Raw genomic sequence first — 27,753 nt, forward strand, 5'->3', positions numbered from 1 at the left:
ATGAAGATGAAATTTTACCCCAGCTTTCCATTATTGACCATATATATTCCTTGTGTCTTTTATTTCCATGTCTTTTGTTTTTTCTCTGAGGATTTCAGCTTTCCCTTAATGCTTTTCAAAAGCTCTTTGAATATTAAGGATGTCAAACTTTAGATTGCTAGATTGCAAAGGTTTTCCCCAATTTACATCTGTCTTTTAATTTTTTTTTTCAAATAGTTATTTTGGGCTAGTTGGGCTTTAAATATATATACAGGTCTTTACATTAGATAATGGGTTGTTTCATCCTGTTGGGCTGAAATAATGGGGGGATTTCAAGAGCGTCATTTTGGATCCTACTGTATCTTCTTGAATAGCTTTCTTGGATCTTAAACTCCATAAACGTGATGAACATGTCCTTAACCAAGTCATTGGCAAAACAGGACCCAAGTCCCCAGAACCTTTCCCTGGAGCAAGCTGGGCTGTTAATTGGTATTCTTCAGGAATATTTTTGAACCAGTTATGGTTTGACCTAAAGTTGTCCTTTTCTAGCTCACTTTTTGCTCTCATGTCACAAGGATATCATTAGAATTATTTTAAAGCCTTTTTGAAATCTGTATTCAATATATATATCTATATTCCTAGTCAACTGTCCACATTGATAAATGGTCTCACAGAACTTAGTCTGAATGTATAGAAACTGCCTGTTTGATACTCAATGCTATATGAAATTTGTATGTATATATCTCCTGTTTCATGTTACAAATGATTTGAACTAGCTTATTAGAATTAATAAAACAAAAAAATTGGAAAAAACAACATATAGATAAATAAAATGTGAGTATTGTAAAAAGAAATAATAATAAGCCCCAACTGTGAAGTTAGAAAGCAGATATAGGAACTATGGGGTGTTACCTTTTTACATCTGAGTCACAGTTTATCTCTGAGCTTTCTGGTGGTAAAAGTGAAAAGGGTAACATGACCAGAAACATGATTTACATTGTCCTAAGGCAACCAAATACCGGTTCTAGACTAGAATATCGTAAGTCTATGAGCTTATGAATCCAAAGTGTGAAGAATCTTCTTTCCCTTTTCGGATAACTGCCACTGTGGTACCCAGTTCTGGGCTTCTAGCTCCTTACGCATTCTCCATAACTCTTTAGGGATCATATGTAACAGTTTCCTTAGTATTACTTAGGTACAGTGTGTGACAGCTTCAGACCTGGCCCGGCTTAGAGTTAACAAACACCTAGTCAACTACCTTAGATTTTGGCTGGCCTTGGATTCAGATCTATTTTGCCAGCATTGAATGGTATTCTGTGCAGCCCAGGGATCATCTATCCTGACGGGGATCTTAACAGGGCTTTGGGATGACTTTGACAAATTCCATATGATATACAGTGTATGGTGTCAGTATGCATTGTCTTACATAGCCATGAGCCTGGTTTATATTCATCTGTTTTAGACTCTTTCATCCCCTGTTAATATACTTGCCATATAGACTAGCTGATTTATATTATTAGTTGGACATCTATCCCTGGCTAAGGGACCTCGGTGACAGAAGAATATGTAGAACATACTAGGTCCAACTGTACATATAGTACCAAGTCTAGTACCGTACTATATATTATAATAATATGCTATCTCTAGTAATAGATTATAGATATATATAACCATTTACATGGGATATAAAGAGAATTTTATGACAGAAGGAATATCTCACGTGCAGTTGGATTAATGGTATTTTCTAAAATGCTGACTATGAGCCATTTTCTGGGACATGAGCAGTCATACACAGTTGTCCCGTCCTTTTTTCTTCCTTCATCCCCTGTGTACATCTCTGTGTTGCCTGTGTAGCTTTGGTCATGGCCTCGGTTGCCAGTCAGTTTGTGGACATTTCTTGAGGACCCGCTCTGTGCCCAGCTCTGTGTTTGGCATGATGGGGCTCGTAAGAGAGGTATGAGTTGCTGTTCTGCTCTCAAGCGTGATATTTAAATTATTTAACAGCTACACTGATCAGGCAGAAAGATCCTGGCTGGAACAGGGGTCCTTAGGGGCTCCATATTGTGGGGGGGGGGCATTAACCACTTGGTTGCTAGATTGCAGAAAGGTCTGGGGACTCCAAGGAGTAGCCAGGCTAACAGGAGGAGTGTTCAGGATACTCAGAGCTACTTATTTCCAAGTGGTAAAAAAGTATTTAAATAGGGGTGCCTGGGTGGCTCAGTCAGTTGAGCATTTGCCTTTGGCTCAGGTCGTGATCCTGGCGTCCCGGGATCCAGCCTGGCATTGTGCTCCCTGCTCAGCTGAGAGCCTGCTTCTCCCCCTCTCTCTGCTGCTCCCCATGCTTGTGTTGTCTCTCTGTGTGTCAAATAAATTAATAAAATCTTCATTTAAAAAAGTATTTAAATAGTTTAATAACCAGTTCTGGTGTCTGGGTACATACTCACTGGGTGTCACTTCTTCCTGTTCATGGGCACTGGGCCCAGGGTAAGTAGAGGGACGCATTCTGGCCTCTGAAGGAATGGGATGGTAGGGATTGTCCTCCCGGCTTCTGGCTAGCTACTCCAAGGCCTGCTCTTTGTCCTGCCCTTGGGATCCCACTGTCAGCTTTCCTCCGAGCAGCACACAGGGCATAGGCTCTGGCTGAGTTGTAGTCACTCAACAAAGGGGTATTGAGCCCTCTCTGTGCATTGGACAACTTTCTGGATATTATGGAGGTTCCATTGAGATCCCTTTTCGTTAGGGGCTGGGCAGATGGTAATCATCCCGAAAGACCATTACCGAGTAGGCACTGGCCAACCCTGGCAGGTCCACGGGACTAGCCAGTGTGGTGAACAGCAGACAGACAGGGTAGGTCCTCTTGAATCTCCATAGCTCCCCATTTTATCCGTTAAAAATATGGATATGGATATCTGGATAGATATAGTAGAGGGGATGGGTAAAGATCTTAGTTCAGAGCTTATTTTCTTCATTGGTTTGTGAACATCCCGACCTTTGGTTCTGGATTTGAGGTGAGCGCTTGTTCCATGGAGAGAGACATTTCTTCTTAGGGCCTGTGGTTAATTGTGTCCGCATTTCTTGCCTGTGTTATGGTAGGCCGCAGCATCATCCTTGGATTAGGCCGAGAGCTGAGAAAAGAGGGATCTAATTTTTACCACAGCTTATACCGCAGGAATAAGATTGGCAGTTCTTGAATGGAGGGTTCTGGAGGTGTCCTCTGGTGACTTTTCTGGTTGGGTTTTTGCTGAGTAAGGGGCAAGAAGGGGTTACTATGGTTTCGTAGCTCATCTGTCCCCAAGCCACCAGCTCTGCTTTGGTCCTGGCCCTTCTCTTTCCCCATTCTGATGAGTGGCTAACTTTTGGGAATAGAGTGAAGGCTGCTGAGTGTGAGCCCACCCAGGAGCAGAAGAGTTTGGGGTTCAAGCAGCCACCCCTTTGTGAGGCCTGCTGCCCTGCCCGGGACCCCTCCTCAGCAGCCCGTAACCACTGGCCCGGCTTGGAAAGGGCCAAGGCAGCCTGGTTAGTGCCGCTGTTTTTTTAAGCTAATGAGGGCAGAATGTGAGCCACAGGCAATGATGCTGGGATATTAACTGTGACAGGAAGCTTGATCATAATTATCTTAACGAGGATAGGGTTAATTACAGTGGAAACTTAAAAGTTCTCTCTGTTTGAATCCGCTAAAGCTGAATGCGTTGTGATGTTTTGTCATTTTGATATGACTTTGGAAAAGGCACTAGGACTCTCCCAGCAGCCACAGCGGCTCCTGGGGGAGCCCAGCCAGAGAGCCCTGTGAGTGAGGTAACCTAGATGGTACCTGTGGGTGAGATCAGGGGCGGCTCTCCTGCTGGGGAATCAGGAGGCAGGCAGCCTGCGATGGGCTTCCGAGGTGCTGATTAGGTTTCCCAAGCAAACCACCTGCCACAGGGCAGACCTCACAGCCTGGTCTCCTGCCTGCCCTTGGCATCTCTTCACTGGTCTGGGAAGACCTCAGTCCAGCTCCCTGGGCTGAGCTAGTGGGTGAAGACTTGTCCTCCCACTCTAGCCTCTGACCACCGCAGACGTGTCTGCCTGGCCTTCCCAGCCCAGCCCTCAAACATCTGCAGACTGCAAACCAGACGGAGGACGAGTACTCTGGAGTGGCAGTCCCCCCCACCCCACTCCCCACCAGAGCTCTTGGGTCTGAAGTGCATTTTGCTGTCCACGCACAAGGTGATAGCCGAGAAATGGCAGTCCCGTCATCTTTTCCTTATAGCTGTCCCATTAGACAGCATAGATCTGTGTGGGTCCTTAAAGCCTTGTCTGCCTTGTCATTTTGTTTAACAGTACACACCTCTTTGCACAGGCGTCTTGTATATAGGGCTGTGAACGCAAAGACTGATTTTTACTTTACTCCTTCCACGAAAAGAGCAACAACCATAGCAACAAAAGTCACATTTTGAAAGAACAAAAAAATAAAGCCTCCCCCAAGTGCGTGTTTGTTGGCCTCCACATGCCAGCCAAGCCCCAGAAATCCTGTCCTCTCAGGTTTTACCCTTCACTACCCTGTCTTCTGTCCCCAGTCCCTCAGCTCTAAATTTAGCTGATTAAATCACCAAGTGCACACTATACTGATGACATGAAGACAGGGATTTATTAATTAGCAACCCCCCACATAGCACGATTCCCTTTTAACTGAGCAGCTGATAACATTATGGCAAAAGTAATCTTACAACCAGACAGGTGACAAGGGATTTGAGCCTGAACTTGCCCTGCTCTTCTGTGAGGTCTCCCTCAGAATGGAGCTCTGCCCCAGAGGCTGCCCCTGAGAAAGGCGGCCCCTGGGCACTCCCTCTGGTGTTCTCCCTCTTCGTGTTTGTCCCTCTTCATGCTTCCTCATTTTGTGTTTTGCCTCCCCCCAGCTCTCTTGGAAGGGAGCTTTCTTTGGCTTGCCAGTTGCCAACCATTTGCTGATTCTCATGATAAGAGTATTATATTTGCATAACATAACTCAGGAACAATGTGTATTTGGATGCTGCCTTTGACCAGAGCCCAACTGATGTTTGTGGACAAAGGACTTATTAGCCATCCATAAGGCGCCCTGAAGGGAGGTGGCCTTAATTCCCCTTGTGGTAAACAGGGCCTTCTCGTCCTGAAAAACACTTTTGAATCATCACTCACTAACTCCCATGGGGGAAGGGACTTCGGGAAAGATCCGAGTCTTCTGAAGTCAGACTGGCCGCACACCTCAGCCTATTTGCTCCTCTGTTCCACCCCCCCACCCCTGCATCCATAACACACCTCCTCCCAACCCCCACCACACCCTCTAAGGTCACAGCTACCAGAAAAATCAAAGAATGGAAGGAGGAAGGCTAGGAAAGGAACCAGTGTCTGCTATTGACATGTTAGTCTTCTTTGCCTTGTGTTCCTTAAGATCCTGAGAGCCGGAAGCAGCCCAGAGCTGGAGAGCTCAGCTAGGCTGTTGATAAGCCCACATTCTTACTTGGAGTAAATGGTAGAGCTGAGGTAAAATCCCGGAGTCCCAAGTTCCGTGTGTGTGAGTTGTGTTTTGCCTCCCTGAGACACGAGGAAGAAGAAAAAAGAGGAAGAAATGAAACGCAATGACCCCATTGACCCTCACCCCCAAATGTTAAGTGGTGTCGCCTTCCCACCATGGAGCAGGTAGTGCTGGTCTGAGAAGTTAGGGCTGGTCAGGGTGCTGGGGCCCCGCAAGGGGGGGTGTCCTCTTGGGGGTGAGTCAGGCAGGAATGGGACATGCTGAGGGAGCTCTAGGCCCGGTGGGGTCCGGGGATTCCATGACTCCCAATGCCCGTTCCACCTCCCAGGCACTGACTCCCCGTTCTGGAGTCCGCTTGGCAGAGGTCCTTCAAGGGAGATGCAACGGTCCCGAGAAAGCCTTGGTGCCAAAGTTCACACTCCCATCAGACGTGCAGGTGCTGCACACACAAGCAGCAGGGTCTGTAATGAAAGTTAATGAAAGTGCTATCGGTCAATGAATAAATAGTGTGGACAACATCTCCCTGATTCGTCACATTATATAGCATAGCCGGGAGATCCCATGCGGGTCGGCCCTCTGGTCGACGTCGTAGCTCAGCTGTCAGCCTGTGCAAGCTCAGCACGGCTCTGGGCTCTGGCAGGTGAGCGAGCTGGGAGTATGTGTGTCTGTGCGAGTCCCGCCACGGGGGGGGGGGGGGGCTTTCTTTAATTAAGGTTTGGGAGCTGCTGGCCTGGGCAGCATCGCACAACTGCCCCTCCCAGCCCCTACCCCACCTCCACCCCTGCCCCCCACCAGACTCCTTAGCCCGTAATGTTAAGAGTGAACTTTGAGCTAAGCGTAAAAACAAGGCTATTTTTCCCTTTCTGATACTTTTTTTTTTTTTTCCCTGAGCCGGGTACTTAATTCTTTCAGATGCTTGATTATTTACTGCCTTGACACCTACATTGCTGCATTCCACGCTTCTTTCAAAAATAAAGTGAGAAATCCACTTTCCATAAATTAAAACGGTAACTTCAAGCCAGGAGCCTTGAAACAGAAATTCCCGCAACTCTTTCCTTAAACCACCGCCCGCACCCCTCCCAACAAAAACAAAAACAAAAAGAAAAATCATGAAAGAAAAAGAAACAGCCCTCTCCTGCTGGAGCGATCATGTGCTTCAGCAGATGCCTCTGCCTTTTGGGGCAGCCACAGGGACACTGGGCAGAAGCAAATGAAGTGATTAGTAAAGAAAAAAAGCAGAGGGGGAAAAAGAAAGTCAAAGGCAGCAAAGGGAAAGAAAGGAAGCCTTCCTCGCCTTTTCCTGGACTGTGCAGAGAACTGCTAAGAAATGATACTTGAAGTTATATTTATTATTGTAAGAGGGGTATGATATTTCTGGGCAGGAATGATGGATGACAACTTAAATTTGTGTCCAGGGAATGAAGGTGAACTGTGACAGAGTTATTTATCTTGGGAATGGAGGTTAGGGTCAGCCGAGGCTGGGTGCCTGAAGGCACAAGACATTGACAAATTTATCCTGCAGGCCGTATCTGAAGCCCTTTGTTTTGGATCCTGGCTACTCACTAAGTGACCCTCATCCTTCATGTTGGCAATGCGTGAAGGATGCGGTGAGTGCCAGCGGCCCCTTCTCCCCAGCCGCCCCCACCCCGGCTCCTGCTACTAATTCTTGTCATTCACTTTGCTGACAGGCACCAAGCCCAAACTATTCCCAGTCCTGAAAGGGAAGGTTAAAATATTTATTTCGGCTCATAATGGCCTCCCTGATTTAGTGCAGGATCATTTTTCCTGTTGCCTTTGTCATTGCAGGTCACTGGAAGGACTGAGCGCGTTCGGGAGCCTGGAGGAACTCATCTTGGACAACAATCTGCTCGGGAACGACCTCGTGTTGCCAGGGTTACCCAGGCTCCATACCTTAACTCTCAACAAGAACCAGATATCCTTGGCTCTGTCCGCTGCCTCCACTCCCCGCCCTGCCCCGCAGTGGTACCCGCCGGCACATCCCCCCCTTCCTTTACCCTTCCCCCGCCCCACACAAATACCTGCAAAATGTCAAATGAGTTTTATGTGTCAGCTAAATTAAAGTATGTGAAATGCAGTCCATGGGCAGACAAAGCGTTCTGTCTTCTGGCACTCGGGACACTTCAGAGTAATTTATTATAGGTCATTCATAAATGAAATGCACCATTATATCTTCCTGTTGCTCCATTTTAGTGTAGAGATCTAAGTTATGGCTGTGAAGAAATCTTTTTAATAGATAAAAATAGAGAAAGAAAATAATGTCACTGCTGCCGAGAAGGCAGAGCCGGGTTCTGTTTGCTTGGGCCTGTGTGGGAGGGCGACCTCTGGTGGGAGATCCGGGGTGGTGCCTCTAAGCGAACTTGGCCTTCACGGAGGTTTCTGGAAGGCTCTGGTGCAGGCTGGGGAAGAGTTCTGGCAAAGGAGAGGGGGAAGGGGCAAAGATGTAAGATATGTGTGAAGTCCAGGCCCTCCGTGGTGTTTACTGTACTGGGATGATGAGAGAAGTCAAACAGAGCCGTTTTATTGCGTGCCTTCTCCTGAAGTCGATGAGGACCTAGCCAGCCTGGGATGAGGCTCAGGGGGATGAAGGGTTCTGGGTTCTACAGGGAGGCTGAGAATGGAATCAGAAGCCTTCTGCGGCGTTAGGCATCTAGCTCCTCTGTACAGTGTGGGTCTCCCTGCTGCCACAGTGAGAACTGAGAGGCAGGGAGTGTTGTCTGTTTTGTTAACTCCTGTATCCTTACACCTAGAATAATGGAACTGAGGTTCGGTGAATGTTTGTGGGATGAATAAATGAAAGAATGATTATCATCAGCTCTTTTTTATTGAGCACTCCTGTGGGTCAGACACGGTGCATATTATTTTTGGTTCTTACCAAACCCCAGAAGAAGGTGTCCACTTATCTGGATGAGAAAAGAGGTGAACTGTAAATCCAAAGCCAGACATTGACCAAAATGCTAGGTCCCAGATTTAATCTCAACCGTGGCCAACTCCAAAATTCTTTCTGTTCTGCTCTGTTGCTTCAGACTTGAAGTACAGTCATCTTGTTTTATTAGTGAACATTTCAGATCTAGAGTAGTTTAATCACTTGTTCCTGTTCACATGGTAAGTTAGAAGTAGAAAATGGATCAGGGCATTTTCCGTAGAGTGTGAGAAAAAAAAAAAAAGAACACCCAGATATATATGTTACATTTACCGTGTATGCATATGTCTGCTTGAAGAATGTTAGGCCAGACCATTTATTACCCTCTGGTTATATTTCAAGTCATAAGACAGTATTTTCCTTATTAGGTAAAATATACTACCAGGACCATTATACATTGCATTTTACTAGAAGGAGAAGGAAAGGGCCTATAAGTTAGTATTAGTCTTTACCATAATGCAATGTGTTTTTTTTTAAAGATTTTATTTATTTATTTGATAGATCACAAGTAGGCAAAGAGGCAGGCAAAAAGAAAGGGAAGCAGGCTCCCTGCTAAGCAGCGAGCCTGATGCGGGGCTTGTTCCTGGGACTATGGAATCATGACCTAAGCTGAAGGCAGAGGTTTCAACCCACTGAGCCACCCAGGCGCCCCTACCATAATGCAATATTGATGGATTTTTTTTTTTTTTTTCCTCTCCTATCCTTTGGTCAACCAAGTTTCCTAGTCATTGTTCGAAAACTATTACAGTGTGTCTTATGGCTCCCTTGACTCTCTTAGGTGATCATTTGGATGATATTGTCAAGTCAGTCAAGAATGGAAGGATTATTAGTATAGAATTGGATGGTAAGTTTCCTTCTTTGGACCCCAGTGCTGATATCCAGTGTCCCACACTGACATGAAGTACTAGCCTTTGGACTTGGGTTCATGAGTCAGCTTAATCACGTTTAGCTATGTGGCTGTGGACAGGTCTGCCTCTCTTTGTCTGGAAGCCTCTATTTGTCATTTTGTATGTGTGTGTGGCATCATGGCTTTCACTTGCCTATTAAGAGAACTGGCAAAAAAGAAAAAAAGGAACATATGAAAGACTTATTTGAATGTTGGAATCAAAGTGCTATGATAATGTGAGCAACACAGGTTTCTGGGTGAAAAAGCTGCCTCTGCCCTGGGATGTTGTCACGTTGGCAATATAAGAAACAGTGACAGGAGAAAGATTTCCCAAAAAGCCCACACACCAACCTATAAGGACTTTGTCTGGTGAATGCTGTACAATTGCTAATCCCAAACTCAACTCCTCTTCTCCCTCAGCACACTTCCTGTCCGGTTCTCTATCACATTAATTGGTGCATACTAAGAAATGTAAGTTCATTTCAGCACAAGCCTGAGAAAAACAATTAAAAGAAGAGCACGCCAACTGTGAAAGAATGTCATTTCACATAATCCCAGTTTGCAGATGAACTCTTGGGTGATTTTTTAAAAAATCAACCTCTGATTTGTATAATAATCAATCAATGAAAAGTATTTGTTGGGTACCTAAGTGTCCAAAATGTGTACTTTATAGTATTGTTTTCCTCTGTTACTGTTGCCATTTGAGGAGACATGGAATAAATATTGATGTAAATATTGATGATTGACAGAGTACCTGATTAGTCTCATGAGGTTAGACTAATAAGTAAGATTCCTGCTTCATGTGAATTTGCTAAGCATTATTGTCTCCCATTTTAGAGGGCTCGTTTTCATAACTGGCACTGAACTTGCTGAAAATGCATAGGAATTCATTCTGGATTTTTTTTTTAAAGTTTCCGCATGAAAGATCATATGACATTTGTTTTGATCTGACTTACGTCACTTAGCATAATGCCCTCAAAATTCACCCATGTTGTGACAAATGACAAGGTTTTATTCTATTTTACGGCTAAATTATATATATATTATGTAAGATGTTGAGCATCTTTTCATGTGTCTATTGGCTACCTGTATGTCTTCTTGGTCTATTCAGATCTTTTGCTCATTTTTAAATCAGATTGTTTTTTGCTATAGAGTTATGTGAGTTTTCCATTTATTTTGTTTTTTTATTATAATTTTGAGAGAGAGAGCAATAGCAGGGGTGAGGGTAGAGGGAGAGTGTAAGAGAATCCTCAAGCAGACTCCCCACTGGGCATGGAGCCCGAGGCTGGACTTAATCTCACAACCCTGAGATCATGACCTGAGCCAAAATCAAAAGTCAACTGACTTAACTGACTGAGTCACCCAGATGCCCCAGTTCTTCATATATTTTAGAAATTACTTATCAATTATATGATTTGTAGTCATTTCTTTCCATATAGTAGGTTGCCTTTTCATTTTTTAAATGGTTTCCTTTGCTGTATAGGAAGTTTCTCATTTTTTTCCCTTCAAGGTTTTTTTTTTTGTTTTGTTGGGTTTTTGTTTGTTTGTTTGTTTGTTTGTTTTTAATTCCAGCTAGTTAACATACAGTGCAATATTAGTTTCAAGTGTAGAATTTAGTGATTCATCACTTACAATACCTGGTACACATCACAAGTGCACTCCTTAATCCCCATCACCTGTTTCATCCATCCATCCTCCTGCCCACCTTCCCTCCAGTAACCCATCTGTTTGTTCTGTATAATTAAGAGTCTGTTTCTGGGTCTCTCTCTCTCTTTTCCCCCCTCCGTGTTCATTTGTTTTGTTTTTTAAATTCCACATATGAGTGAAATCATATGGTGTTTGTCTTTCTCTGACTGACTTATTTCACTTAGCATTATAGTCTCTAGCTCCATCCATGCTGTTGCAAATGACAAAATTTCATTCTTTTTGACGGCAGAGTAATATTCCATTGTATATGTGTTTCTTATTTTTAAAGAAATGAATTGGGCCAGAGGATGGTTGAATTCTCAGTGTTGCTATCACTAGAGATTAGCAAGCTTCTTGGCTCTATAGAGCTGAAGGATTTTCTTTGTCTTTGGTTGAGCCCCTTTCCTTTTCCAATCCTCAGCCTCTCCAATCTGTAGTGGTAATGCTGAGGGAGAAATGATAGTGGCAGGGGAGGAACTGAAGCAGAAGGCAATGGTGTAGCTATAAAGCTGGCTAGGTATATTGCTGTGCTGATGGAGAGTGCTTCCTTACCTGTTGATAAAAACAATACTAATTGGCTCTTTCAGGATGTAGCATGATTTCTTTCTCCTCTGGTCTTCCTGCATGATCATGAAGATTGGTTTAATTTCCCCCACATACTTGACCCAGAAGTCAGAGAATGCAAGCCAATTAAAAGCAGGAGTTACACCATGTGGCATTCTCTTAACCTAATATTTCTGACTGTACCTTTTCAGCCAACTGACTCTTCTATTGTCTTGTGAAAGTACTGTGGAATCTTCTAACAGTTACTATGTTCCAAACTGCTATTGCTACTCCATGAAATGCTTTGGACTTGGGCTCTATCAGCCTGGCTGAATAATAACCTACCTCAAAAGTTAGTGGCTTAAAACAACAACTGTGTTCTTTGTTTATAATTCTGCGTGTCAGCTGTTTGGGCAGGGCTCAGCTGGATGGTTCTTCTGTGGATCTTGCTTTGCGTTCTTAGGTTGTCACAGTTATCTAGAGGCCTGGCTAGAATTGGGTGGTCTGAGATGGCCTCACTCATATGTCTGGAAGTTGGTCCTGGTTGTCGGCTGAACAACATGCCTCCAGTAGGCTGGCACAGGATTCTCTACATGCAGCAGGTGTTCCCAGAGCAAAGCCTGAATGTACAAGTACTTTTCAAGCCCTATTTGCATCTTGGATGTTGCTGCCCTATGGCCAAAGCAAGTCACATACTGAATGTAGAGCCAGTGTGATAGGGGACTATACAGGTGTGTATACAAAGAGGCATGCCTCATTCCTATAACAATCCTACACACGGACCTTGATGTCTTATCTCTTTAAGAATTTATCTCACATTAGTAACAGAGAGACCTAGAATCAAGTAACTGTTGACCTTCTGCAAAGGTAGGTACTAGTTCTTTCTTAGAAATTGAGTCCTATTTTAAATATATGAGAAAGCTTACTATTAAATGGGGTTCTTCCTGAAGTTCTTTTGTAAAGTTTGGTTTGGTTTTAATTTTTGGTGTTCTTGTTTTTTGGTTTTGGTTTTTGCATATGTAGAGTTTTCCATTTTGGTTTTACTTTCAGTTAGGCATGACTGTCCAGTGCTCCGTTACTGGACCCTGTGAACGTGAATTACAGGCCGTTTTATCCTTTGGAAAGAGGTTGTGTCCTGTAGTGGTTAACAGCAGGCTCTGAAGCCAGGCTTCCTGGGCTTGTAATCTGGCTCTGCCACTGGCTGCGTGTCCTTGGGCTACTTACTTACCATCTCGATGCTTTGCTTTTCTCTGCAAAACTGGGAAAATAATGGTATCCACCCCACTGGTTGTTGTAAGGGTTTTTCTAAATTTCTACCAAATAGTGATTATTATTACTATTATTATCCTAGAGAATTATGTAAGCTTACTTGATTTTACTTGGGCCACATTCTAACCATGGACAGAGTATAGATTTTGAATGCGTCTTTGATTTTTATAATCTAAAAAATATAATCACCTGCCTGTCATTCTGTGAATTGAGAACCACTGGTGAATACTCTGATTTTTTACGAAAAAAAAAAACTGGGGGAGTATGAACTTTTTGAAGTCACATAGATGGTCAGTGGGAGGGCTCACTCTAAAACCCAGACATGTTAATTCCTAACTCCAGACCCTGAAACCTAAGCGAGGGAAAATCACTGCATAAGAAGAGGAACTAAGACGCCGAAAGGGAGTCATCCGCCTGTGCTTGCCCTGCTCTTGCCCCTCCCGCTCCAGCCCTGCTCCCAGCTGCTGATGGAGCCCGTATAAGGGATTTCAGAGCCCAGACCCACCATCTGGCAAATTTCTTCTCAGCCTACCAATGCCTCACTTTCAGACTGCGTACCTCCTTCTTGACCTCCCATCCTTGTTCTGCTGGCTCCTTGTTCTACTTCTGTTCCACTGTCAGTGCTGGTGTTACTTCTTCATCTCTGGGTTCATAGCTTGTCTTTCTCTTCTTCCTTTGGTTCATTTAGACTGGCCTGGTAGTCACTGGCCACAGAGTTGATCTTATCTCCCCCAACACTCATATTCTCTCTCTTTCTCTCCTACACAGATGCCCATGTGCATACACACACTATGCTTGCCTCTTCTCCAGTAGGGTTGGGTACTTGGTAAAGCTTTCAGCCATATCATGTCTAAATACCGAACCCCAAATGACAGAACACCTGAGATGTCAGGAAAATATAGATACTTTGCACAATCAGATGATTCTCCCCATTCTTCCTTTTGGGGTGGATGGGGAAAGGGTGAGAAGCTGACTTCATATTACATCACATTCAATTCCTTCATTTTCTGTCTCTCTGTTTGCTTCAGCACACATATGAAGAGTCAGTATGGTTTGTAGTACCAACAGGAAGAACGGGTAGTGTGACGTGTCATACAGCTGGACTGTGGTGAGAAGACCAGTGAGCTGAGCCCAAGGCCAAACTAGATTTCCCACAGCAATTCACTGTCTTACTCAGGGAATTCTCTGCGCTTTGTCTGAGGCCTCAGTTTCTTTATAAAATGGGCGATAGACACTTAGGAGTATTGTTGACAGATTTAAACGGCATAATGTGTACATGGGACACAGTTTGTTAACACCCAGAGTCTTTACACCTTCTTGGCACCTTTTACTGATATTTAAAGTCTCAGTGCTCTAAATGAATAAGCCCAAATTGGAAATAACTGAGGTACAGAACACAGCTGGATGGTCTCCCACAAAAGCATATAGGACTCTTCATGTTTCAGTATTTTAAATTCCTTTTTAAAGTGTTAGGAAATCACGAGTCACTTGTCTCCTAGAAATGCAATGTCTTTAGAACCTAGGTTTGAATCTAGACTCTTCCATTTACTGACTGTGTGACTTTTGACTCCCATTTCCTAAATTATTGTTTGGATGTGATAATTCTGATGTGTGTGTGTGACTCAAAATGAGAATATATCGTGTAGAATGTGTAGTTAGTATTCAGCAACCCTATATTAGGTACTGGTTGAAACCTGGGTGGTATAGGTACTGCCCTTTGACCTGGGCCTGAGCACAGAGGGAGGGTTCATTCCCATTTTCACTTGGGAAATAGTTGTAGACCTGTGCAACTGCACATGATACCCAAGGACTCCCCCCACTCCTTCATGCTCCAAACTGTCAAGGCAAGATGTTGTTTGATCTTGGGCCCTCTGCAAAAAGTCTCCCTTGGCAAGCATACCTATTGGACTCGGCAGTGGCAACTTTCTGTAGACAACGCTGAAAAAAGTATAAATGTCAAGTACTCTAGAGAAGACTTGATGAAGGAAGCCAGGTGTATGCTAGAATCCAGCTGAAGAAAGTTGAAATTATGCCAGATAGCTTCACATTTTAAAAATGGGGGTGGGGGGATGTCACCCTTGGGAGAATTCCTGAAAGATCTCTATGGCCCTGGTCTTTGTTAGTCAGTGACACCAAGTTCCCACTGCTGATTGCCTCTCGTTCATTTTCTATGAACTTGACAAAAAGGAATGCAACAAATTCTATCTCAGAGCTCCCAGCCAGATAGGTTAGAGCTGTGTTTGTCCTTGCTGACCCAGGAGACTGAGAAACCAATTGAAACTCCTTCTTGTCTCTTGTCCTCCAGTGGTTGTATCAACGTAATGGAGAAGTTCTGGTCCAGAGCATCCATGGAGTAGGTGCTAGTGATTTCTGACTACTGTGGGTTTGGGGGAGACCACCTGACTTTGTTCAGGGGAGCATTTAGCAGGTACCTGAAAGGCCTGAAGAGGTGGGGTGGCTTCTGCCCCTCAAAATACCCTAAATGAGGTAGCCTCCATTCCTTGGGTTCATTGGCACATGGCGGCTAAAGCTTCTTGAGGAGGGTAGACCCTTTTCCCAAGAAATTTCCGTGACCAAGACATTTGATTGTGTCCACTCTCCACAACCTCCTGCTCAGGGGTGGATCCAGATTTTGTTGAGTATAAAACTTACAAAATTTGGGGGTGCCTTCTTAAAGGCAAAGACTACGTTATTATGAATGCCCAAATTAGGCTTGAAGATGAATGTTTATTTGGAATAAAAACATATCAAAGCAAATTAAAAACTTTTAAGTTGACAACACAAATATAAAAATACTTAGAAAAGTAATTTTTTTATACTGGACATGCTTACATAAAAATGTTCTTCCTGGGTTTTTTTTTTTTTTTTGCCAATTCTTTTATAACTTTATTATATAATTACAGAAATTATACACTATATATATATATGTATATATATACATGTATATACGCACCGCAGTGGAGAGAGACAGTGATCTTAACTGACTGCAGTTTGAATAACCTACTGCAAATTTTATAAAAATATATGACCATGTGACTGTATTATCCCCACAAGGGCCCCATATAAACAGGGAGCCCTCATCACACAAGCTTTATTAGCTCTGTGGTAAGTTTACCTATGAAGCCTGCTTCCCTGGACAGTGGGTATGGGATGCTTCCCATCATGGCTCACTTGAGGTTGAGAAATAACTGGGATTTCAGTCCAGCTCATGTGCCCAGGATTTCCTCAACTTAAAAATCTTGCCAGTTTTGAGTTCCATTCCTTCACATTCCTACCTTCATACAGTAGATGAAAAATAACCAAAGTTTAAGGGGGTTGTCCCTACAAAAGCAATAGGTTTGGGTTGGACTTCTTCATCCACAGTGGAAAGGGCTTCCCCTAGGTTCTCTAGGACCATTGTCTGCATAAATAATTTGAATCACCCCAGGTCAATATGCCAATACCATTTTGGCAGCCCATTGCCTCAGGGTCCCTCGAAAGAAATACTGTGCCTGCTGGCGGGAGTGATCAGCTTTTCTGGCTGCCCCCCAACCCCCTGCCCGGCACCAGGGCCTGGCCTTGAGGCTTCAGAACAGCCTGATAGACATGAGTCCTACTGCTCCCTGGAACATCTGATGGGTCCCCTGTTCGGACAAACCCTGGGTTGGAGCAAACCCTGAAGGGGAGAAACAGGACTGGGACTGAGGCCCATGCAGGTCCCATTCAGCATGGGATATCCCAGCTGAATGACACTTTGCTCCCTGGTGGTTCCTGGATACCAGACAGAGAATTAAGATATTTTGAGGAGGTCACTCCAAAGCGTAGGGCCTCATGAGGTACCTTTGCCAGTGGCTAAAGGCAGTGCTAATAGCCTCATTTTTTCTAATGTAGCAATGACTGAGAAGCTTACAGAGTTAGAACCTGCTGGAAAATCCAAGTTTTCCCTGAAACTGTTCATTGTCATTTTGATTGGTTTTATTTAAATGATTTTTTTTTTAAGAATTTGATGATTGAACTGTATTTTAAACAGTACTAAACACATTTTGCCTTCAGTGATGAAATGCTTTAATGTTTTGACTCCTGGCCACTCACTCATGTGTCCTTCCAACCTTGCCACCGTGGTTGCACCTTCTCACTCGTCTTCTCCACATGCTCCTGTTTCTATCCTCCTCACTTCAGTGGTCCACTGTGGTTAATCCTGAGTGTTAATTTTCAAGATCGGAAGGACTGATAACTTCTGTGTCCATTGTCCTGCCTTGTTTAGGAAATGGGGATGACGTTGGCCAGTTGAAGCCCTTGGTGGGTGGGCTGCTCTGACCCCCTTGCACTAGTGTTTCCCTCTTGCTGGGGCTGTCCCTCACCTCTCTTTCTGTCTCACTCCCACAGGATAGCACTTGTTCTCACATAGGTTGTTCTCAGAGCCCGTGTATAAAGAAGGCTCAACAGAACTTAATTTGGAGAATATAAGATTTAAGGAAGATAGTGAGCTTCACCTATCTGGAGGGTTATCATGCGGAAGAGAAGAACACCTTACTCTTTGAGACCCCAAGCTGTTAAAGTGGGCCAGTGGGAAGGAATCTGTAGAAGGTTCAGTCCCAGGGGAAAATCTCTTTTTAATGGTTGTCTGTGACAGAATGAGCTACTTTTTGGTGACCCCTCAGCACATACATTAGGGAATGGATTTTGACATTTTGACATTGTTTGGATTTGGTGTGGAAATGAAATCTGAGGAAATGGGGATAGCATCCCATGGTTAGATAACATCCTGATAGAGTGACGATGTCCCTTTTCTTTGACTTCACCTTCACCTTCCTCTCCTAGGCCTAGGAGACTTTACTCCTGGACATGCTTTTCTGTGTCTTTGGTTCTTACACAGGCGTTCACCCTTATATGCTTTTTGCTCTGCTGTCACTCCCTGGCAAAGAAGCCATTCCATCTGCTGTATTGGCTGATACCTCTTCCCTAAGTTTCTGGTAGTCATGGCCTCCGCTCATGGCCTGTCTAGTCATCACCTTGCCTAGGGCTCAGATCTTCTGCATGTAGCTTAAGCCAGGAGTCCAAGTGTATTGATGTGACAGCTAGGTTGTCATTAAGTCCTTACCAGTATCTGTAATCGCCTGAACTTATGATTCTTGACTTATTTGGTTTGGGGGGGTCTCAGTGTTTGCTTTGACTGAACAGTGAATCCCATTGAGGGAATGGATCATGGCACAATTTCCCCACCATGCCCTCCTTGGAATTTTCTCTTTCATTCTCTCCTTCATAGAATATTAGTTTCACAACAGAGTCTCATCCTTAAATGCATTTTGCTCTGCCTGACTTGACTAAATATATCCTAACTTATTCCATTTGTCTTCACCTAGCTTTGTTTTCCTTTTCCCCCTAATTCAGTACTTTCTTGTCACCAGTACAGCTACTGAGCAATGCCCCAGGTCCTCAGACCCTAGAAGAATGGCAGTCCCTGCTTGCATCCATGCCATTCCTATGTGTTTTAATGATAAATTACCCCTGAAAGGAGAAAAGGGGAAGATATTTTTAATGAGGGCATTGGAAATAATTTCCTGCTTTTATTACTAAAAAAGGAAAAAACCAAAAAACTCAGTTTTACAGATTTACAAATACCACATGGAAACAACTCTGTAAGAAAGAGAACTGTGAGGAGCACTTAAGTTCATTCATTCTCTCTAAGGTGATCTGGATCCAGTCTTGCCCAGAGAAAAGCTGGGCTGTGTCCTGAGCAGGAGTGAAAAACTTGCCATGCCGGATACCTCACAGCTATGTTGATTCCAGCCCTCCCCCATGTCATCTCTTGGGAGCAGACTGGACTTGTCAGGTGTTGTGCTCCGTCTGCCAGTTATCATCTACGTTCCTTACGAGGCCTTTTGTCTCCCTGGACCCAAATCCTTAACCTTTTTCACATCACTGACTTGGAGTGTCTGCTTGATCACCTGGCAGAAGTGACACCAGCTTTAGAGTACCTCAGCCTGCTGGGCAATGTGGCCTGTCCCAACAAGCTGGTCAACTTGGAAAAGGATGAGGAAGACTACAAGAGATACAGGTGAGTATCCAGGGGTTGGAATATGGTGGAAAGGGAGAAATAGCCTCTTTTGGGGGGGTGGGGGAGGATGGTATTATGGGATGCACAGAAGGTGTTAGGTAAGTTATCAGTGGACTTCCTGTGATAATACTAAACTTTAATCTTTTGGTAACCTAGAGCCATTTTTTTTCCCTTCATCAGGGTCACAGAAGCCAAAAAACATGAAAAGCTGCTAGGTGGTCTAGGTCGGCAGTTGACATTTTTTTTTTTTTTAAACAGCTAAGTAATAAATATTTTTAGGCTTTGAAGGTCATATGGTCTGTGTCACAACTAATCAGCTGTATGTTCTTAGAGTGCAGAAGTAGCCATAAACAATTTGTAAATGAATAAACATGGCTATTTTTTTTTTTAAGATTTTATTTATTTATTTGACAGAGAGTGAGAGAGAGAACAAGCAGGCAGCAGGGCAGGCAGAGGGAGAAGCAGGCTCGCTGTTATGTAGAGAGCCCAATGTGGGGCTTGATCCCAGGACCCTAAGATCATGACCTGAGCTGAAGGCAGTCACTTAACCAACAGAGCCACCCAGGCGCCCCTGCTATGGTTCAATAAAACTTTACTTACAAAAATAAGGAGCAGGCCAGATTTGACCTATGGCCTGTATTTTGTTTACCCCTACTCTGTGTTGTAAGATTTTCCTGTGGTCAGCCTCAGAGTCACATTTTACAGAGAAAGCGCTTCCCACTAAAGTTAAGGAGCTTATGTAGAATCCCAAGAGGACGTCCCTGAAGGCACATAACTTTGCTCCACAAAGCTCTGCCCTATTGTCCACCAACCACGTTCTTTGATGGGCTCTAAGGAGAAATGCTTTTCTTCCCCCTCTCTGCTACTAAACCATCTGCTTTGAAATACCTGATCAAAACCCACCTCTCTTAGGGAGGTTCCTTCTTCTTACCCATTTATATTTATATTTATATTTTCTTTCTTTATTTTGAATTCTGTGTACCCTTGTTCTTGATGTTTTGCAAATGTTTTTAGATGATCTTTTCATGTGTGAAGCCTCTCTCTTCTTATGATATAAGCTCTCATTAACATCCTACCTGAATCAATGTGGGAAGGGGAAAGGAAAGAGGAATGAAAATGTAAGACAGATAAGGCCACTGGACAATAAATTTGGAAGGACTGGGGAAGGAAGATAGTGATTTCTCTTCAGACTCCTATAAAAATTAGTGGTGATGCATGAAGGAATGAAATCAGGGGAGTTCATGTTGTATAAAGACAAAGAAATATTGAAGGCTATTGAATATTCAATATTTTTAATATACATACACATAGATACATAAAGGTACACAGGAATCCTGTTATGTTCCCTTATTGGGAAACATTGTGTACCTTTAACCTCATTTTCTGGACTTCTAGATTAATGTTGTAGGGGTCTGAGACTATTTTTAAACCATCTTAGAATTAAACTCTAACCCTATATTAATTAATTAATTAATTTATATTTTTAAAAAGATTTTGTTTGTTTTTTTTTAAAGATTTATGTGTTTATTTATTTCACAGAGATCACAAGCAGGCAGAGAGTCAGGCAGAGAGAGAGGAAGGGAAGCAGACTCCCCGCTGAGCAGAGAGCCCGATGCAGGGCTCGATCCCAGAACCTCAGGATCATGACCTGAGCTGAAGGCAGAGGCTTTAACCCACTGAGCCACCCAGGCGCCCCAGGATTTTATTTATTTAACAGAGAAAGATCACAAGTAGGCAGAGAGGCAGGCAGAGAGAGGAGGAAGCAGGCTCCCTGCTGAGCAGAGAGCTCGATGTGGGACTCGATCCCAGGACCCTGAGATCATGACGGGAGCTGAAGGCAGAGGCTTAACCCACTGAGCCACCCAGGAACCCCTAACTCTACTTTTAAAAAAATGTAGTAAGTCTTTCTCCAGTATGAAGATTTTTATATGGATGTGATCCTGTAGATTTGAATGTCAATTCGGTTAGGGGAACTATGATTAATATCCAGCAGGTGAAGAGTTACACATTTCTAAATTAACCCTGTAAGTTGCTTAATCACTTAGAACTTAATTTGCTTCTTTAACACTCTTATCAACTCTGAAACACTTAACAGCCTGATTTCAGGTATGAAGGGGTCTCTTAAAACATATTTTATCTTCTTGCAGCAATTTATAAGACTGTCAAACGAGTCCAAGAAAGTTTTTTAGTCAACATTTTTAGTAAACAAAGCACAATTTAGGAAATTTTCATTGTTTTCTGCCTTTTTTCTTTAGATACCTGTGTTTAATTCTTTTTTTAAAAGACAAGTTATTTATTTATTTTACTAGAGATAGAGATAGAAGCAGGGAGAGGGGCAGAGAGAGAGAGGGACGGAGAGAATCTCGAGATTCTCTCGAGGAGAGAGCAGACTCCTCGCTGAGTAGGGAGCCTGATGTGGAGCTCAATCCTATGATCCTGAGATCACGACCTGAGCTGAAATCAAGAGTCGGATGCTTAACTGACTGAACCACCCAGGCGCCCCATGTGTTTAAGTCTTTAAAATAGCCCAATAAATTTTATATATGTATGTATATGCCTGTGCACATCCATGTATATGTGTCTTTGTGTATGTGTGTGTTTGCATTGACACAGATGTTCATTCATTCATTCATGGAGCTGTAGGTAAGCCAAACTGTAGGCACATTTTTGTTGTCTTTTTTTCCTAGAATGAGAGAAGTGAAGTGATAAAAATCTTCAATTGCATCATATTCTATTTCGTCTCAAAATAGAAGATTTATAAGGTTGCAAAAGGAAAAAAGCTAATACTGGGTTTTTGTTTTGTTGGTTTTTTTTTTTTTGGTGGTTGTTATTTTAACTGTTCACAGAAGTATAAAAATAATAAGACCCATAAAAGGGTCAGATTAGAAGATGTGAGGTGGTGTCCAGCTTTAAAATGGGGAGGCTAGTCTAGATCAGTGACCCTTCGCCAAGACATTTTGATTAACTTAGTGGCAAATGCAACAGAAAAGTCAATAGGTATTTGGACGCTCACCTGACTATTGGATTAAGTAGTGTTGAAAATTCCTGTTGGCTCTAGCATTCTGAAGTACTCCACTTCCAAGCTGTTACAATTCTTCCTTTACTATCTCGTGCCATTTTGTATACTCTGTCTTGTATATTTCTCTCCCTACTTCATATATGTCCACATCCAGAAGGCAGCTTCTAGTAGGGAAGGCTGCATCTTCTTGCTCTTTGAAGATGCATCAATATCTAGAGTAACCCTGGCCATGAACAGGGGCCACATAAATACTCCCTTGGAACATTTGGAAATTATTTCCTTGGAAATTATTTTCTTCTGAGAAGCTGAGTGCTTGCAGAGAGATGTATGACCCCCTGTGCATCTCAAATGCCCACTTCCTGTTTGGAATCAGATCCATTTGATGTCCACACACAGTTAACAAGCAAGGGATATCCTTCAGACCCAATCCAAGTGCTGGTCATTGGGCTGGTCCTTCAGGGAGGGCTTGGTTCTAGAGGAGTGATTTGTCTCATGGGCTGGCGCTGGTGCCCACTAACCCTACCCACCTAACGCCACAACTGTGGGAGTCAAGGGATGGGTCTGGGGGGTGTTGTTTGTTTAGGTACATATGGCAAAGTGGCCGCGAGGAGCTGGATTCTGAGGGCCACACACAGCTGTAATCACATCTAGTCAAAATAACCCTAGAAAACCCACAAGTCACTCGCAACATGGGAAGATGCTCACGCTCTGAGAGAAATAGGAACGAAGAAGACTGGAAGGAACATTAAATGTGTGCCCATCCAGTCCCACATTCTCTGCACGGTGTGTGAGGGTTGAGTGGAATGGTACGCCTGTTCTCTAGCAATTCTAAATTTTTTATTCATCTTATTTATTTTATTTTATTTTTTATTTCGGGTTGACACGCACTCTCACACTTACATTTGGATGGGATGAATGTATATATGATGTAGTTCTGTTCTCTGGTCTGTAAGCAGTTCTGCTTTGTTCATCTTGGAGTTTGTGCTTCATTTGCCCCTAAGAAATCTTAGCGTTTTACAATAAGGCTTTTGAAGCCAGGGTTCTAGTGTTTGGGTTTCTACAAAGCAACGCGGCCACCTTCCTTTTTTTTTTTTTTTTTCTTTTGGCAAAATATTTTCCTGGCACTCCATCCACAAAGCATGAGGTCTGCCTTCCTCCTAGCTGTTACCCAGAGCCTAATAGTAGGGCCTCTATGTAAATTTATGTGACATTTTCACTAGAAAATTGCTTAAAAAATGAATGATATTTCTACAGTTTACTGTTTTTCACTTTAAGTACATTTTCTGACAATATGTCTTCTATTAATCATTTAAGCAATAGTAGGAGCCTTAAAGGAGTGTATTCAGAAGCAAGAACCCATGGCTCATTTAGTGCTGTCTGAAAAAAATGTCTTATTGATTGGCATCCTCTGTGGTTATGTGATGTAATATTTATAATATGTCACCCAGCCATACATCAAAACAAGTACGTCTGTTTCATTTCTAGGGGAGGTGTTGATTTCAGAGAGGTCAGCCCACTTTTAGGTCACGGTGTGGCCAACACTGGAGCAGAGGTGGGAAGTGATGGGATTTATGAAGTTATTGGAATTGGCTTCACAGATGCTTCACTTTCTGCTGATGCCTTCCTCCCATCCCCCAAGTCACCCCTCTTCCTTCCTTCCTTACCCCCTGTGCACACAGTTGGATTTTCTTGGCCCATATCCCCGTAGTAAAATGGGCTCATTAAATCTGTATGTGAGCAGGAGCATACTACCGAGTTGTTGAACAGTGCCCTGGTCCTGCTAGGGCAGGAGGGAACCGGGCCTGGATTTTTCCTTTGCCATCCATCATGGTTCATGGCTGAGAAATGTCCATTGCTGTGTTATTATAGGAGCTAAAGCCTGCCCGTGCTTTGCTGTGTGTACACACTGTGCTACTATTTTGGGATGAATGTTGAATAAAGGTGAATGTGATAACAAGCAGCCTTCAAGGTTTAGAGGGGAAGAGAGTGGCGTGGCAGCGCTGGATGGGCTTGGAAGGCCATGGTCCTACTAAGAGACCACTTGAGGCCTCCTGAGGACTTCAACACTAGCCAAACAATGAGTCAAGTGTGGGAGACCTGGGTGCCCAGAGGGGTCTGTTTCTTGTCTTCCTTCGCAATTCTTTTCTCTCTTCTTCCTGTAGGAAAGACAACAGAATGCAAGTCAACGGTGCAAAGAGCTAGCCAGGCCTGGCTTGTCAAATAAGGAAGTTGGTCTCATGGTCTCTCAGCTGTACTTTTGTCACAAAATCCTTTGCCATTCGTTCCCTCCTGCCACTCCAGTCACTCCATGGCCGCTCCTTCCTCCCGCCTCCTCCGTAGGCCCCTCTGTATTTCTTACAACTTTAAATTATTTAAAACATGACACCCTTTCTTTGTTCCCTCACAGAGAGCAGCCCGAGGCCTGCCCAGTGTCTGCAGCACTCCGCCAAGGGGAAGGAGGGAGGGACCCTCCGCAGTCTGTTGGCCGTCCGGGGCTGCCACCATTTCCCAGCCAAATAGGAGCTGTAAAACTTGTGGCTTACATAACCCAGCTAGCATTCTCCAGCTAATCTACAATCTGGGCTTTGAAGATCACAAGAAAGCAAAGGTCACGACCCAGAGATCAAAGTGACAGAAGCCCACAGAGTAATTGCTGGTTACCCTCTGTAGAGGGCCTTGCTCTGTCCTGTGGGTGTATTGTTTGCACGGAGACTTCAAACATGCTGCCGGTGGACTGTGAGGAAAATCAGCTGGCCTTTGCCAGTTGTCAGGCGTTCATTAATGCTGTAGGTGAACTCACCTCGGCTCATTAGAGTGACATCATTGTCATCTCTCTGAGCATCTGGAGTGATTCCACTCACAGTGTTTGTTCATTACTCTTTGGTCTTTATTGACTTTTTCTCACAGCCCTCCTTTACCTGGAGGTGTGAGGGGGTGGTTATATAAGGAAATTGGAGTAATAAGAAAGGAGGCTATGGATGTGTTTATTGGAAATTAACTTTGAGGCACACAGAATTCAAGCAGGCAGAAGCTTAAGAGAGGCTTAGGCACCATCGAGCCCATTCTGTTCATTGTGCAGACGGGAAACCGAAGCGCAGGAAGGTGGCAGAGACCGAACCAAGAGCACACAGCAAAATAAGCCCCCAAGTCTGTACCCTTTCCTCTGCCTGGTTAGTCCCCAACAAAAGCTTTTTGTTATGAAGACCTCTCCTCTGTTTGATTTTCTGCCCCTTTCGTCTCTTTAATACGCTTTGGTTTCTTTAACAAGCAATGTGTAAGCCATCGCTAACTTTTTAAAGTTAGTCAGACACATTAAGTCCATTGATGAATGCTTTTGATTAGCATGAGGTAACCAGTGTTACCAAACGGGGTTGATGTCATCTAGGCAAAAGCAGAGAAGCTTGCTGTTTTGTTGGCTTGCTCACTCTATTCTGTTAGGCTTTGTGAAAGACTGAGAACCGTTCCTGGGTCACCCATTGCTGACTTCGGGGGTCTCTGGTAGAGCATCGGTAGTTTGCACCATGTCTCCCTACCACCCCCAGGAATGGGAGCAGTAAAGCAGCAAGAGATCATGGGAAGGATGGGCATTCTATATAGCCAGAAATGGAAAGAGGTAGGAAGAAACTCTAGGTGACCTTGCATTCTGATTCCCTTAAGATCTAGAAACCTGGTATTTCTTTGAGTTGGCGTCTCCTCAGAGAAAGAAACATGGTAGCCAACCACAGGAGCAGACAATGGAGAGTGGTCTTGGTGTTTCTGTGATTGCGAGGTGTTACTGAGGAGCAGCCAGTCACCCCTGGGGTAGCAGTTTGAGCGGGAGCAAAGAGCATCCTCCTCTCTCTTTGAAGTCTAGATGAAAAATGCCAGAGCTCTGGGATTCGGACAGAGAAAATTGATTTGGGAGCAAAAAACAAAACAAACAAAGAAGGCTTTCTGCTCTTCCTTTCCTCCCCCTGCCAGTTTTAGGTGTCCCCTTAGAAGAATCCTGTGGAGCGTTGACTATGAAAAGAGAGAGAACCTGAAAAGGTCTGTGTGTGGGTCTCACTTCTTGAGAATGGGCTTTCAGACAGAAACAAATGGGTCTTTACACACCTTCCCGGGATCCCTGAGTTCTTCTTGATAACTTCACCTTCCACATCACAGCTGAGAGTGCCCCTGACTTCCCGCCCCCAGCCCCAGGGCTTTCGCCCAGCCACCTTGGGAAGGTCAGGAAAATTGGAGTTGCCCTCTGGAGCTAGGGACAGGAGACTCAGAACTTAGACCGATCTCTTTTCATTAAGCAGTGCCCTGGCTTAACAAGCAGTTTTATAAATCTGAAGCTGTCTCCGGGTGTCACAGGATTTATAGACGGGGGTTTCTGCCATAAAGTGGTTTATGATGGCTGCCTTCTGTGTTATTAGTAGCTGTCTCTTCCTTCAACCATTGCTGTTTGATAATAGCCTTAAAACACCCAGAATTACTTACCTGCAAGCCCCATTCCCGATAGCCCCTGTTGACAGTCTGAATAAGTTTACTGCCCTTTTGTTGTACTTTACCTTCAAAACAAACTGATTGAACCATCAATAGCTCGTGGAAGCTGACAGAGGCATGTCATCCGGACTAGCCCTTGTGATTGCAGGTTATCTGGGGGAGTTAACCTTCCCGCATTGTTAACTGAAATGTTTTATGTACTATGCAACTTTAGGATACGGCTGTGATAACCCCAGTAACTAAGTAATACATCACGGTAAAGAGATTTTGGTGCAACAAATAACCCTGGATTAAATTTACAAGGGTCGAATTGATATTGTAAAAGCCTTCATTCTGTGGCTTCGGGAATCCTCGGTTGTATTTTTATGGCAAACTGGTATTATACTCGGGATTGAAGCTGCAGCTTTTGACACCCCGACATGACCTAGAACAAAGGGAAATAGATCTCCCAAGAGCGGGGTGGGACAGGCGGGCAGAAAGCCCACTGACTTATCACTTGGCAGTAATGTTTGGAGCTAGTTCCAAACCACCCAGGGGCAGGGAGATCTGGTGGCCGTGGCTGCCTTTGGGGCGCTGTGTACCACAGACGCTGGGGTAGGGCAGACTGTGAGCAGAACTGGGAGGGAGAGTCTTCACCACATCGCCAACCTCATAATTCCAAAGCTATTATTTGTCACGATGTTATTTTCACTTGGACAGCGTTTTGCAGCAGGATCACTGGCATCATCCACCCTGAGAACTTACTGGAAACAAACACTCCTGGACCTATTCTGGACGTAGGGGACCAGAAACCCTGGGGGTGGGGGCCTGTGATCTGTGTTTCAACACATTCCGGGGGGATGCTGATGCCCTCTTAAGTTTGAGAATGACTGTGCTGGGACACAAGCTCCTTAAGAGCAGGGACCTTGTCTGTTTCATGCCTCACCTTCTTCTCTGCACCTGGCAGAGGTTGTGACAGGTGGTTGTAGCTCGCTAATTATTGGTTGTATGAGTGAATGTATAAAGCCATCTCTAAGGGAGAACTTTAGACCCAGAGCTGAGTCTCAGGCCGAAATATCTGGGGGCAAGCCTTCCTAGTGTCCCTCAAACCTCTCCAAGCACCCACCAGGTAGAAACCCCAGGCTGGCCATCAGGCTGGGAGTCAAGTGAGCCCTAGTTTTAAGGATGACTGGCAGCCTATTTCATGGGCTGTTTCTTCGATTGTATAAGATGAGTGCTCTGAAAACAGCAGCTCTTTGTCATCTAAAATTTTTAACTAGCTTAAAAGCCAGCACCTCTCTCACTCTCTCTCTCCTTTGATTTCAGGGCTGTGATCCAAAGTGGGGCAAAATGACAACGTGCTGTCTGTTGTCATCATGGTTCCTGCCAGCCCCGCGAAGACATCTTTCATTCCATCATTAAACATTGGCTGATTTTCTAATACTGATGTTTT

The 27,753-nt window shown here is 44.0% G+C and overlaps 1 protein-coding gene across 2 annotated transcripts in view; it reads left to right on the plus strand.

Annotated features, from left to right (window-relative positions):
• Positions 1-27,753, plus strand: part of LRMDA (leucine rich melanocyte differentiation associated) — a 1,053,965-nt gene that overhangs the window by 565,261 nt on the left and 460,951 nt on the right. For both annotated transcript variants that reach the window (XM_046026161.1, XM_046026162.1), the window contains exons 3-4: positions 7,277-7,403; positions 18,693-18,832. In XM_046026161.1, coding sequence (XP_045882117.1) covers positions 7,277-7,403; positions 18,693-18,832 — 267 coding nt within the window. The remainder of the gene's footprint in view (positions 1-7,276; positions 7,404-18,692; positions 18,833-27,753) is intronic.

This window comes from Meles meles, chromosome 13 (genome assembly GCF_922984935.1).
Source record: "Meles meles chromosome 13, mMelMel3.1 paternal haplotype, whole genome shotgun sequence".
Taxonomy (NCBI): domain Eukaryota; kingdom Metazoa; phylum Chordata; class Mammalia; order Carnivora; family Mustelidae; genus Meles; species Meles meles.